Source organism: Theropithecus gelada, chromosome 8, assembly GCF_003255815.1.
Source record: "Theropithecus gelada isolate Dixy chromosome 8, Tgel_1.0, whole genome shotgun sequence".
NCBI classification, from domain to species: domain Eukaryota; kingdom Metazoa; phylum Chordata; class Mammalia; order Primates; family Cercopithecidae; genus Theropithecus; species Theropithecus gelada.
This window is the reverse complement of record NC_037676.1, coordinates 21,655,044-21,670,158: the sequence shown is the minus strand read 5'-3', so window position 1 is coordinate 21,670,158 and position 15,115 is coordinate 21,655,044. Positions and strand designations below refer to the sequence as shown.

Genomic DNA, 15,115 nt, shown 5'->3' with positions numbered 1-15,115 from the left:
GGCTCTGTCCTTCTGGAGCCTTCCTGCTAGGATGGTATCAAGACACACAAATGAATGAGACCGCCAAAGAGACTGATAGGCACCTTGAGGGAGAATTGAGTGGAACAGAGATGGGTCTGGTGAGGCCTCCAGGCAATGGTGACTTTGGGTTGACATCCGGAGGTGGGCGGGGCCAGAGGTGCAGAGAACCAGGAAGAGTGTTCCTAGGAGGGTTCCACTGGAACAATTGCCGGGGGTCAGGGGTTGGGGAAGATGGAGCAACGGCAGGGGACTACTGTGGGGAGTGGAGGGTTACGAAGTTAGAGAGACAGATGGGTTCAAATCCTACACAGAGGAAGCTGGATTTTATTTCGCGAGTGATGGATGTCCCTGAGAAGTTTTCAGCAGAGGGCCACCAGCATTGGATGTGCATCCTGAGTGCCCACTCCTGGATTGAAGCGGAGCAAGACAGGAAGCAGGTGGAGGGCCTTGAGTGTGAGGCGCTCCCCTGGGATGTTATGTGGTGCCCTGTAAGGTCATTTGAGCCCTGAGAGATGCAGCAGGAACCTGGCCTGAAGTGTGCTTGACTGCTGTGTTCGCCTCGCACTTCTTTCCCTTTTTCCCCCGTGCGTATGAGGTAAGAATTGATCGCTGCATGAAGGTTTCCAGGGCTGGCAAGTGTGGCAAGCAGTGGCTTGTAAAATCCATTTACAAATTTGCATTTCTTTTCCATGACTAAGGGCCACAGGAAAGGCTTGCCTGAGGGCAAACTCTCACATTGCACGCGTGGGCTTGTCAGGAGCAGAACATGGAGAAGGAAGAACCCAGTGTGAAGCAGACACAAACTCATCTGTAAATGCTCCAATTGCTGTGGTCCAGAGTCAAGACCAGGGAGCAGGACAGGAATGGGAAGAATTCAAGAAGTATTTGGGGTGTGGATGGATGACATGTGGGGAATGAGGACAATCAAGGCACGAAACTCAACCGCTCAGGGTAACTTGGCCTCTGAGGGGACAGTGTGTGGCAGGGTTAGCAGTGCACATTTGGGGACCGTAGCACATAGGTGATGCTTGAAGCCTCTGTCTTGAGGGTGTCCACCTGGAAGAAGCTGTAAATACTGAGAAGGAGGGGCACAACTGAGCCCATTAGGATTTGCAGTTGGAGACAATAGACCAGGGAGACAGGACTGCAATGGGCTGAGCAGGAGCAGTTGGAGAACTTCCATCCTAGAGGGGAGATGGCCCTTCCAACCACAGGGAGCAGGCCATAGCAAGCATCGAGGACTGAGACGTGGAAACTCCTCGAAATGTGCATTTCTCTTCCTGTGAATGAGGTCAAGAATCTGCTCATGACACAAACACCATTTGTACACAGGTTCTGCTAGGTTTTCTTCACTCCTTGTAAGAGGTTAGGTTTTTTTGTTTGTTTGTTTGTTTTAATCATTGAGTCACATGAATTCTTACAGATTAGGGAAATTATGCATTGATTGATTGATTGATATTGATTGATTGAGATAGGATTTCACTCTGTTGACCAGGCTGGAATGCGGTGGCAGGATCATAGCTCACTGTAGCCTTAACCACTTGGGCTCAAGCGATCCTCTCACCTCGGCCTTCCAAAGTGTTGGGATTACAGGCGTGAGCCACTGCGCCGGGTCTAAACTTCTAACAAAAATTCCCATATAATGCCAGGCGCGGTGACTTACACCTGTAATCCCAGCACTTTGAGAGACCAAGGTGGGCAAGGAGTTCAAGAACACTTGAGGCCAGGAGTTCGACACCAGCCTGACCAACAAGGCGAAACCCTGTTTCTACTAAAAATACAAACATTAGCTGGGTGTAGTGGCATGCCTGTAGTCCCAGCTGCTTGGTAGACTGAGGCAGGAGAATTGCTTGAACCAGGGTAGCAGAGGTTGCAGTGAGCTGAGATCGCACCATTGCACTTTAGCTTGCATGACAGAGTAAGACTCTGTCTCAAAAAAAAAAAAAAAAAAAAATTCTCATATATATTTGCAGTCATTTTGTGGTTTTCTATTTTATAATTAAGTCATTGAGCCACCTGGACTTTATTTTGTTGTAAGAGGCAAGGAAGACACTTTATTATTTTCCAGCCACCTTTTTAGTTGCCCCAACACTATTATTAAATAATCACATTTTTATCAGTGACATGAATCACTATCATTATGTATGATACTTACATTATGTATGATAATAATGTATCATTATGGTACATTGTTAAGTAAGGTTTGTGTAATTTGGGTTTTTTAGAATGTCTTTCAATACTAATAAAAATAATTCAGGAATCTTGTGGATAGCATATAGATGATTATGGTCTATTTTTTGCTTTTGTTTTACTCACTCTGCCAATCTCTGCCTTTTAATTGCAGAGTTTAAACTATTTTCAGTTAACATAGTTATTGACAAGAAAGGATTTGTTTCTGCTCTTCAGCTATTTGTTTTCTTTATGTCTTATATATATATATTTTGTTCCTCCCTTACCACCTTTTAAAAAAACTTTAGTTTATTTCTTGGCATGTACCATTTTGACTTACTTCTTTTCTTTTCTGCGTATTTTAAAATGTATTTTCTTTTTTTCTTAAACATATATTTTGTATATGTATATCTTTAATAAATATAGATTTAAATATATACTTATTTTAATATATATATCTTAAAGATATGTATGTATATATTTATCTTAAGCATATATATCTTTTATATATATATATTTTATATATATATAGAGAGAGAGGGTCTGCTCTGTCACTCAGGCTGGAGTGCAGTGTCGTGATTTCGGCTCACTGCAGCCTATGGCTACTGGGTTTAAGCGTTTTTCCTGCCTCAGCCTCCTGAGGACAAGGAGTAGACACCACGCCTGGATAATTTTTGTATTTTTAGTAGAGATGGGGTTTCACCATGTTGGCCAGGCTGTCTCAAACTCCCGACCTCAAGTGATCCACCTGCCTTGGCCTCCCAAAGTGTTGGGATTACAGGCGTGAACCACGCACCCAGCCAAAAATTTATTTTCTTACTGGTTTCTTGAAGATTACAATTACCTTCTTAAGTATCTAAAAAGGTAGTTTTATAATCCCGGCATAATTTCATTGAAATCCGAATACTGTGCTCCTGTACAGCTCCATCTCTCCAGCTTTCTGTTGTTGCTGTCATAGATCACATCCTTGCACACTGTGTGACCACTGACGTCGATCTTAAGGACATGTATATGTATGGAGCAAGGCTGACTTGTGATGGTTGATTTTACATGTCAACTTGGTTACCCAGATACTTGGCCAAATATTATCCTAGATGTTTCTGTGAAGATGTTTTGTTGTTGTTGTTGTTTTTAGATGCGATTAACGTTTAAATCAGTGGACTTTGAGTCAAGCAGATTACCCCCATAATGTTGGCAGGTCCCATCTAATCAGTTGAAAGCCTCAACAGAAAAAAGACTGCTCTCCACCAAGAAAGAGGGTGTTCTGCCAGCAGGCAGCCTTCAGACCTGAGCTGTGACTCTTCTCTGCTGGCCTATCCTGTACCTTTTGAATTTGCCAACCTCCACAGTTATGTGAACCAATTCCTTAGGATAAATCTCTGTCTCTCTAGAGCAGGGGCCACTGACCCCCAGGCCATGGGCCAGTACTGGTCCGTGGCCTGTTAGGAACCAGGCCACACAGCAGGAGGTGAACTGTACATGAGTGAGCATTACCGCCCGAGCTCTGCATGCCGTCAAATCAGCAGCAGCATTAGATGTCATAGGAGCGCGAACCCTATTGTGAACTCCGCATTGGAAAGATCTAGGTTGTGCACTCCTTATGAGAATCTAATGCCTGATGATCCGTCACTGTCTCCCATCACCCCCAGATGGGACCATCTAGTTCCAGGAAAACAAACTCAGGGCTCTCACTGATTCTACATTATGGTGAGTTGTATAATTATTTCATTATATGTTACAATGTAATAGTAATAGAAATAAACTGCACAATAATGTAACATGCTTGAATCATCCTGAAACCATCCCCATTCCCCCAACTCCAGTCCGTAGAAAAATTGTCTTTCAGGAAACCAGTCCCTGGTGGCAAAAACGTTGGAGACCCCTGCTCTAGAGAGCCCTGACTAATACAGAATTTTTAAAGATTTGAAATTCTTTCAAACCATACTTAATTTCCAAGTAACGGAAATAATAAGATTGTATTTCCACCTAACATAATACAGCTATCCTGTATACAACTGAAAACGCACTAACCCTTTCTCCAGAAGAGGACGCAAAGTCCTTGAGTGGTGTTTACTCCTCTCCTTGATACCCTGGAACATAAATACTACAGAGTGAACAATACTTAAACACTATGATATAAATTCAAAATATCTTTTTTTTTTTTTTTTTTGAGGTGGAGTCTGGCTCTGTCACCCAGGCTGGAGTGCAGTGGCCGGATCTCAGCTCACTGCAAGCTCCGCCTCCCGGGTTCACGCTATTCTCCTGCCTCAGCCTCCCGAGTAGCTGGGACTACAGGCGCCCGCCACCTCGCCCGGCTAGTTTGTTTTTGTATTTTTTTAGTAGAGACGGGGTTTCACCGTGTTAGCCAGGATAGTCTTGATCTCCTGACCTCGTGATCCTCCCGTCTCGGCCTCCCAAAGTGCTGGGATTACAGACTTGAACCACCGTGCCCGGCCGTCAAAATATCTTATGTCACATAACAAGGGGATAAGAGAAGGAAGAAAACACAAATATTTGCTTAACATATATTTACACATAAGCACACACATATAACACAATAAGGAAGAAGTACTTATAATGATTACAGTCCTTGTTTCCATAGCTGGTCATGTCGTTGTAGCTGGTATTTATAAGAAACTTCTTTTGCTGTGCATTCTGTATTCCCTTTGCCTTCACTAAGCACCTCAGCTGGTCATGGCCCTATGCCTGGTAGAGTGAACCAACCTTCATTCCTGAAGCCTCCGAGCTATTAGTGGTCCTGCCTTAATTGGGTTGTGGTAGTTTTCCATTGACTTTAATCACAGGGCATGCTAATACTAAGAGATGCCCTAAGGAGTCTCCTGTATTCTAGACATCCTCTTCCTTATATCCATTGTGGAATAACAGTCCAATTTCTCCTTTGATTTCCCCTTTGTGGTCAGAATCAGTCACAAATCAGAGGAGGGTTTGTGTAACTGGTTTTTGCCTGTTGATTCAGAGGCATGAGGAACCCAAAGTGGCCAAGTGGCAGTCTTAACTTCAAGTTACATGGAATCATTGTGTGTCTCCTCATGGAATCATTCCTTCCTCCGAAACTCAGAGCTCTAGCAAAGCATAAAGTCAAGGAACCAAGCAGCAAAAAATTTGCTAACGGGCCACGAAGGGTAATGTGGAGTGGGGCCACTCCTACTTCCGCCCCTAGATTCCCGGACACATGAATTCTAGCAATGGAAGAACCAACCCCCTATATTGGAGGATAATTCAGAGCATAGACAGCCTCCTGGAGAACCTTGTTGCAGCCCTTCAAGGTACTGCTATCCAGCTGACATTATAAGTGAGTCTTCAAAAGGCCATATCCCACCATCTTATCAAGCCAGCAGCTTTGAGATGGTGGGGAACATGGTAAGACCAGTAATTCCATGAGCACAGGCCCGTTACAGTGGGTAATGCATTTGCCATCAAGTGAGTCTCTCAATCAGAAGCAATGCTGTGTGAATACCATGACTGTGGATAAGGCATTCTGTGAGTCCACAGAGGATAGTTTTGACAGAAGCATTGCGTGCAGGGAAGGCAAGTCTATGTGCAAAATAAGCTTCTCTTCCAGTAAAAATGCTGCCCCCTCCATGATAGAAATGGTTCAGTGTAAAAATCAACCTGCCACCAGGTAGCTGGCAGATTGACCCTCTGAATGGTGCTATCTCAGAGACTCAGTGTTGGCCTCTCCTGCCTGTAGATTGGGCGCTCAGTAGCAGCTGCAGCCAGGTTGGCCTTGGTGAGGGAATTCTGTATTGTTAAGCCCATACATAATCTCCATCCCTGCCACCATGCACACTTTGTTCATGAGCCCATTGAGTGATGACAAGGGTGGCAGGGAAAGAAGCTGACTGGTATCCACAGAACAGGTCATCCTATCCACCTGATTATTAAAATCCTTCCCTGCTAAGATCACTTTTTGTGAAGATATTTGTGTCACATGGGGCACAAATATCTTCACATTTCTTATCCATTCAGAGAGGTCTATCCACACACTTCTTCCCCAGACTTCCTTGTTATCAGTTTTCCTTCTGAGTCTCTGACTGTCCAGCCAAATCATTGACCAGAGCTCATGAATCAGTATATAACTGCATGTCTAGCCATTCTTCCCTCTAAGCAAAATGAACAACCAGGTGCACTGCTCAGAGTTCTGCCCAGTGGAGTGATCTCCTTTTTTTTTTTTCCTTTTTTCAGATGTAGTTTCACTCTTGTTGCCCAGGCTAGAGTGCAATGGCATGGTCTTGGCTCACTGCAACCTCTGCCTCCCGGGTTCAAGCGATTCCTCTGCCTCATCTTCCCAAGTAGCTGGGATTACAGGCATGTGCCACCATGCTTGGCTAATTTTGTATTTTTAGTAGAGACGGAGTTTTACCATGTTGGCCAGGCTGGTCTCGAACTCCTGACCTCAGGTCATCCACCCACCTTGGCCTCCCAAAGTGCTGGGATTACAGGCGTGAGCCACTGCACCCTATCTAGAGGATTTCTTTTCACCACTATCCTTCAGGGATGTCCCAAACAGTGGATGTGATGCTGCAAATGTCTGCTTCTAATTATTACCTGTATGTGGTGCAGAACCATCTGTAAACCTTCTCCTGGCAACTGACCATAGCGAATTTCTCATGAGGCCATAAGTGCAGGTCAGGCAAAAGAAAGTAATATCACAGGAGTGGGGATCATGGGCACTTGGGCCACTTCTTCATGCAACTTTCTTGTGCCTTCAGGGCCTGGTTAAGCCCAATTTTGTATATATAAAATTACATTTGAAAATGGAAATGGAAATTTCAGGCTGTATGTGCCCAAACTTATGGCTTGGTAGGCAAAATAACACTAAGTTCACGATGAGCAGTCAGGTCGTGGAGTAATTTGGTGGTCTATGGTTAACATTCAGTCTGCCCTAAGGCCCAGAAACAAGCCAAGAGCTGTTTCTCAAAAGGAGAGTAGTTACCTGCAGAGGATGGCAAGTCTTTGCTCCAAAACCTAAGGGCCTGTGCTGTGGTTGACCTAGGGTGGGCTACCAAAGGTTCAAAACAGTATTGCTGTCTGCCACCAATACTTCAAGGACCATTGGGTCTGCTGGGTCGTATGGCCCAAGTGACAGAAAAATGTCTACGGCAGCCTGGACCTGTTGCAGAGCCTTCTCTTGTTCCAAGCACCACTCAAAACTAGCACATTTTCAGGTCACTTGATAAATAGGCCAGAGCAATACACCCAAATGAGAATTATGTTACCACCAAAATCAAAATAAGCACACTAGGCATTGTGTCATTTTGTTGGTTGTTGGGGGTGGGGGGTGGCAGATATAACAATTTATCTTTTATCTTAGACTATCTTAGAAGAGAAGGAATATGTTTTTTGGTTTGTTTGTGTTTTTTTTTTTTTTTGAGGTGGAGTCTTGCTCTGTTGCCCAGGCTGGAGTGCAGTGGTGTGATCTTGGCTTACTGCAAGCTCCGCCTCCCGGGTTCATGCTATTCTCCTCCCTCAGCCTCCCTAGTAGCTGGGACTACAGGTGCCCGCCACCTTGCCTGGCTAATTTTTTGTATTTTTAGTAGAGATGGGGTTTCATCGTGTTTGCCAGGATGGTCTCGATCTCCTGACCTCATGATCCGCCCGTCTCGGCCTCCCAAAGTGTTGGGATTACAGGCGTGAGCCACCGCGTCTGGCTGAGAAGGAATATTTTATGCCCCACACCATTCAACAACTAGGAATTTGCTTCCTAGTTGTTGTCCTTCTACTGAGGTAGAAGGCCCTTAAAATTTTGTCAGATTTATTTCCCATTCTCTGACATGCAAATGTGTTACCAGTAAGTCAAGAGTAGTTGCTACTTCTTGCTCATGAGGTTCAATCAGTATAATGTCATCAATGTAATGGATCATCTTGTGTGATGTCTTGTGGAAGGGAAAGGCCATCAATAACCCTGCAGGCCAGATGTGGTGGCTCATGCCTGTAATCCCAGCACTTTGGGAGGCCAAGGTGGATGGGTCACTTGAGGCCAGGAGTTCTAGACCAGCCTGGCCAACATGGTGAAACCTCATCTCTACTAAAAATACAAAAATTAGCTGGATGTGGTGGCGCACATGGGTAATCCCAGCTACTTGGGAGGCTAAGGAATGAGAATCGCTTGAACCCAGGAGGTGGAAGTTGCAGTGAGCTGAGATCATGCCACTGTACTCTAGCCTGAGTGACAGAGCAAGACTCTGTCAAAAAAAAAAAGAAAAAAGAAAAAAGCAATGCAAACTAAATTATGACATAGGGCTGCAAGTTGATGCATCCCGGAGATAGGATAGTGAAGGTATATTGCTGGCCTTGCCAACTGAAAGCAAACTGCTTCTCTGGGAGTCCTTATTGACAGGTATAAACAACAAAGCATTTGCCAGTTCAATACCTGCATACCAGGTACCAGGTGACAGAGATGTGGTGATTTGCTCAAACAATGAAACCATATCTGGTATAGCAGTTACAACTGGAATCACGACCTGGTTAAGCTTATGATAATCCACTGTCATTCACCAAGATCCAACTGTCTTTGGCACAAGCCAAATAGGCAAGTTCACTGGGCATGTAGTGGGAATCGCCACAGATGCATCCTGGATGGTGGTAATGATCTCTGCAATCCCTCCAGGAATGTGGCATTGCTTTTGTTTTTTTGTGCTTTACTGGTGGGGTATCACTTTGTCACGCAGGCTGGAGTGCAGTGGTATAATCAGCACCCACTGCAGCTTGAACTCCTGGGTTCAAGCAATCATCCTGCCTCAGCTTCTTGAGCAGCTAAGACTACAGGCATGTACCATCATACCTGGATAATTTTGTATGTTTATGTACAGATGGAGTCTCACTATGTTGCCCAGGCTGGTCTTAAACCCCCGGCCTCAAGCAATCCTCCTGCCTTGACCTCCCAGTGTGCTGGAATTACAGACATGAGCCACCATGCCCATCTGATATTGCTTTTGATTTGCTGTTTTTTTTTTTTTTTAAGTAAATGCAAATCTGGTGGCTTCCACCTGGTCTTTAGTCTTCACTTCACATGTCAGGGAATGAAGTTGGGGATTGTGCCAGCTGCTGAGTATGTCTATTCCAATTATGCATACTAAAATGGGGAAATCAGACAGGATGGGTTTGGGGACCCACTGGCCCCTTTCTGAGATGGACTTGAACTTAGTTTTAATAATGTCAACATAATTTCAATGGTATGCAAACACTGCGCTCCTGTACTTCTCCATCTTTCCTCCTCCATCTTGTTGTTGTCATAGATCACATCCTTGTACATTGTGTGCCTATTAATATCAATTTGTAATTATTGTTTTCTGCATTTGCTCTTTAAATCATATAAGTAAACAAGAGGATTTACAAGCCGAATGTACCACAATACTGTGCTATAGACTGAATTGTGTCTCCCGAAATCATATGTTGAAGCCTTACTATCCAATGTGATGGTATTTGGAGATGGTGTCTTTGGGAAGTAATTGGGTTTAGATCAGATTGTGAGGGTGGGGCCGTCATAATGGGATTGGTGCCTTTTTAAGAAAAGACACCAGACAACTTGAGCTGTCTCTCTCTCTCTCTTCTCGTGTGCACAAGGAAGAGGTTATGTGAATGCACAGCAAGATGGTGGCCATCTCTAGAACTATGAGAAGTAAATGTCTATTGTTTAAGCCACTTGGTCTATGGGATTTTATTATAGCAGCCTGAGTAGCTGTGTACCAACATTTATATTTACCTGTATCATTACTTTTTCCAGTATTCTTTATCTCTTCATATGCCTTTGAGCTATTACCTAATGTCATTACATTACCTCCTAAAGGACTCCTTTTAGCATTTCACAGGGCAGATCTACTAGTAATATGCTCCATTACCTTTCACTTATCTAAGAATGTCTTAATTTCTTCTTCATTCTTGAATGACAGTATTGCTGGATATCAAATTCTTGGTTGCAGGATTTTGTGTGTGTTTTTGGTTTTTGGCACTTTAAATATGTTACCCACTCCCTTCTGGCCTCTGTGGTTCCTGGTGAGAAATTAGCTAATAACCTTATTGGGGTTCCCTTGTACATACTGAGTGGGCCACTTGCTGCTTTCAGGATTTTCTGTTTGTGTTGGGCTTTTGTCCATTTGACTATAATGTGTCTCAGTGTAGTTCTCTTTTAACTTATCCTGCTTGGAGATCGTTGAGCTTCTTGGATATGTAGACAAATGTTTTTCAAAAGTCTTGCACCTCCTTGTTAAATATTATTCCTAAATGTTTTATTTGTTTTTATGTCATTGTCAATGAAAGTGTTTTCTTAATTTCCCTTTTGGATTGTTCTTTGCTACTGCGAAACTTTTACACTGAAAAATATCAAACATTGCTGTAAGAAATTAAAGAAAACCAAAATAAACAGGAAGATATTCCATGTTCATAGATCAAAATGGTGTTAAATTACCCAAAGCAATATATAGATTCAATGCAATCCCTATCAAAATCTCAGCGGTGTTATTTTAAAAATGGAAGAACTTATATTCAAAGTCGTATGGAGTTAAAAAGGACTTACTGACCAAAAACAATCTGGTAAAAGAAAAGCAGAGTTGGCGGGACTCACACTTTCCAATTTTGAAACACATCTTCATTCCAGGGCAGCTTTAGTCCCTCTTTCTTTGGATCATTCTTTGACTCTATAGAGATTCCTCCCATTTTCTTCCCATGGCTGATGGTGTGAGCTTTAATTTTGAAGGCTTTTCCCATTGTTCTATGACTTCTGCTCCTGGTGTATCTTCCACTGGCTAGGAGCTCATTCAGAACAGGTATTAGGACATTATTCTGTGCATTTTAAAGGTCTAAATGGCACTGTCTAATATAGTAGTCCCTAGGCCCATGTGATTGCCAGTCACTTGAAATATGCGAGGCGGGTGGATCACGAGGTCAGGAGTTCAAGACCAGCCTGGCCAAGATGGTGAAACTCCATCTCTACTAAAAATACAAAAATTAGCCGGGTGTGGTGGCGGGTGCCTGTAATCCCAGTTACTTGGGAGGCTGAGGCAGGAGAATCGCTTGAACCCAGGAGGCAGAGGTTGCAGTGAGCCGAGATCACTGTACTCTAGCCTGGGCAACAGAGCAAGACTCCATCTCAAAAGTAAAAAAGAAATAAATATACTACTGCAAATTGAGATGTGCCATGAGTTGAAATATACGCAGGATTTGAAGACATACTATGAAAAAAATGCTGTAAAATATCTCAACGTTTTACGTAGATTACATATTTAAGTGATATTATCTGGGGTACATTAAATTTAAATGCATTATTAAAATTAATTTTACCCCTTCTCACTTTTTTTAATGTGCTGAGTGTGAATTTAAATTTCATATATGGGCTGGGCACGTGGCTTACACCTGTATTCCCAGCACCTTGGGAGTCCAAGGAGAGTGAATCGCTTGAACCCAGGAGTTTGAGACCAGCCTAGGCAACATGGTGAAATCTCGTCTCTACAAAAGAAAGTACACAAAAAATTAGCCCGGTGTGGTGGTGTGCACCTGTAGTCCCAGCTATTTGTGGGTGGGCGAGAGGGGGGATCTGGGAGGTCGAGGGTGCAGTGAGCTGAGATCACACCACTGCACTCCAGCTTGGGCTATAGAGCAAGACCCTGTCTAAATAAATAAATAAATAGGCTGGGCGCAGTGGCTCACACCTGTAATCCCAATACTTTGGAAGGCTGAGGCAGGTGGATCACAAGGTCAGGAGATCAAGACTAGCCTGGCCAATATGGTGAAACCCTGTCTCTACTAAAAAAATGCAAAAATTAGCCAGGTGTAGTGGTGTGTGCCTGTAGTCCCAGCTACTCAGGAGGCTGAGGCAGGAGAATCGCTTGAACCCTGGAGGCGGAGGTTGCAGTGAGCCAAGATCGTGCCATTGCACTCCAGCCTGGTCAACAGAATGAGACTATGTCTCAAAAGTAAAACATAAAATAAAATAAAATAAAATAAAATAAAATAAATAAATGTGTGGCTTATATTTCTTTTGGCAGTGCTGGTTTAAGGTGTGTAAATGCAGAATTGACAAACTGACCAAGCTAGAGATTTCCCTGTTTGGGTTCCACACATCCCTGAAAAAGCAGTCCCCCAGTCACCACTGCCAGCTTCTGGGAATCCTGTGACATTTCATTCACCAGCTTTTCTCTCCCCTCCCAGGACACCATATCTCCGAAGACAGTAGAGATTGTATCTCCTGCAAATATGGACAGGACTACAGCACTCACTGGAACGACTTCCTTTTCTGCTTGCGCTGCACCAAGTGTGACTCAGGTACAGAACATAAGGACCCCATGCCTCAAGGTGGAATGCAGGGTGATGACATAAACGTTGTAGCTAAAATGGGATCAGGAGACCTAGATACTGGTCCACCTTGGTCTTCGTCATACTTTGTTCCGTGATGTTGTCTTCGAGTTTTTTTAGTAAATAAAACAGGCCAGGCATAGCGGCTCATGCCTGTAATCTCAACACTTTGGGAGGCATCGCTTGAGCCCAGGAGTTTGAAACCATCCTGGGCAAAATGAGAAACCCCATCTCTACAAAAATATAAACATTAGCCAGGCAGGGTGGTGTGTGCCTGTATTCCCAGCTACTTAGGAAGCTGAGGCAGGAGGCTCTCTTGAGCCCAGGAGGTGGAGGTTGCAGGGAGCCGAGATTGCGTCACTGCATTCCAGCCCAGGCAACAGAGCAAAACCCTGTCTTAATAATAATAATAATAATAACAATAATAATAATAATAGTAATAATACAGAAATTATTTGTACCATGTATGCTACATGGTAAAGAAATCTTTTAGACTATCAGCTGCAAAGGAGTGGGGCTATGAGCCTGGCCGAGTGCACAGAGCTGGGTCTCAGCGGTGGCACGGGTCTGCTTCGGGACCAGGCTCTCTCCCCCGGGCTCTGTGCTCTTGGCAGGTGCTCGGCCTCACTCATCCTTCCGGTTCTCAGGCCTCTCCCTCCTCCCCAGCAGGCCGGGCCTTGGGGAAATCACCCAAGGGCTCCTCTCCTTGCAGTCTCTCAGGTGATGCCTCACACTTCCCTTGCTACTGACCATGTGATCTAAACAATGCTTGTTCCCTAAACGATGCTTTCCCCTAATCTAATGTAATAAATAATGAATTGTGGTCCTTTTGTATGACTCTTGAGTGTTGGCGACAGCTGAAGGGTGGGCGTCCTGTATGAGCCACCAGTGTGCTGGTGCAGAAACTGGCCCTCAGAACTCCTTGGCGAACTGAATTAAGCTGAGTAGGAGGGTCTTGGGGTGGGGAGGAAGGGTCAAGGGACACATCAGGAAGACATATCCCAAAACCTTGTGCTCTGTCATCAGGTGAAGTGGAGGTGAATTCCTGCACCACGACCAGAAACACGGTGTGTCAGTGCAAAGAAGGCACCTTCCGGGAAGAAGATTCCCCCGAGATTTGCCGGAAGTGCCGCACAGGGTGAGACAGCAGCTGGGGGCTCCCAGCAGCTCCACAGAACCCCAAGAAGACCCAAGCCTCCTTGTACCCCTGTCTATCCTCTGAGAGCACCCCCATGGGGCATCCTTCAGCCTGTGGCTGCCCCTCCTGATCCCTCTGCCTGTCCCCACCCCTGCCCCCTGTAGCAGCCCCTTCCCACCCCTCCCCAGCACGAGTCCCCTTGGCCAGGCTGACTTGTTCACTGACCACAGAAGGCCATGATGTAGGGCCCATGATACTTTTAGGGGCCCATGAAACGATTTAATTTCTTTTGAAATGAGATGAATGAGTAGAATGCAGCCAGGGATATATTCATCTTTATACCAATTCAGCAATAAAATGTAATTTTTAATATTTTTTATGCAGGCAGGGGTCCATAAAGACAAAAGTGCCCACAGCCCACAAGAGGCATAATAAGGCCGTGGGTGGAGCTCCTTCAAGTTCCCATGAGGACCTGAGCCCACCCAGCTGGCCTCGCCCCTGGCCCCTGATCCCTCAATAAGACCTGTCTTTTCTCTATTTGGGTTTTAGGGGCCAAGGGTAATTTGCTCTTCTCTGGCCCCCGTAGTATTTGCTGTGATTGGGAGGAATGGGCAGACAGGTGGGGACAAGAGCTCACTTTTGTGGTTGACTGGAAGACGGGACTCAGCTTGTGGCCACAGGGGCTTGTGATCTTCCCCTGGAGTGTGGCTCCTCCTAACGCAGCCTCCCCTGCAGCCCAGGGAAGCTCCGTGTGTGCCCAGCACAGAATGCTCCTGGAGCTGCAGCTCTGACCCCAGAGCAGGGAGGCCGAGGGGCCTGAAGTGTGCATGCTCAGACTCTTCCCCAGCCTCAACAAGGGAGCATAGGGGGACCCCCTGCAGACACGAGGAACCTGCCCTTTCCCTGACACCTTCTCAGGGACACTGGGGAGGGAGGGTGGCTCCTCTTTCATCCCACCTGGCCAGCTTTCCATCAAGAGTCCCCCCTCTCCCTCCCTGTGTGTACCCAGGTGCCCCAGAGGGATGGTCAAGGTCAAGGATTGTACGCCCTGGAGTGACATCGAGTGTGTCCACAAAGAATCAGGTACGAAGCACACTGGGGAAGTCCCAGCTGTGGAGAAGACAGTGACCACCAGCCCTGGGACTCCTGCTTCTCCCTGTTCCCTCTCAGGCATCATCATAGGGGTCATAGTTTCAGTCGTAGTCCTGGTTGTGGCTGTGATTGTTTGCAAGACTTCACTGTGGAAGAAAGTCCTTCCTTACCTGAAAGGCGTCTGCTCAGGTAGGTGCTGGCTGAGGGCGGAGGCACTGGGCACTCTCTGCCCTGCCCCCTCCCACTCTATTCCCACAGACAGAAACGGCTGCCCCTCCCCCAAGTCTTAGTGTCTCCAGCCTGGCTGTATCCTCCTCCTTGTGGTCACCCCCATCCCACATCTCAGGCACCCCCCAGAACCCTGGTCTCATCACTCCCTCTTCC

The 15,115-nt window shown here is 45.4% G+C and overlaps 1 protein-coding gene across 2 annotated transcripts in view; it reads left to right on the top strand.

Annotated features, from left to right (window-relative positions):
* Positions 1–15,115, top strand: part of TNFRSF10B (TNF receptor superfamily member 10b) — a 54,554-nt gene that overhangs the window by 30,475 nt on the left and 8,964 nt on the right. The window contains exons 3-6 of one of the 2 annotated variants that reach the window (XM_025395274.1): positions 12,358–12,471; positions 13,528–13,639; positions 14,649–14,722; positions 14,810–14,920. In XM_025395274.1, the coding sequence (XP_025251059.1) occupies positions 12,358–12,471; positions 13,528–13,639; positions 14,649–14,722; positions 14,810–14,920 (411 nt within the window). Of the gene's footprint in view, positions 1–12,357; positions 12,472–13,527; positions 13,640–14,648; positions 14,921–15,115 lie in introns of both variants that reach the window. The other variant, XM_025395273.1, reaches the window with a different exon arrangement.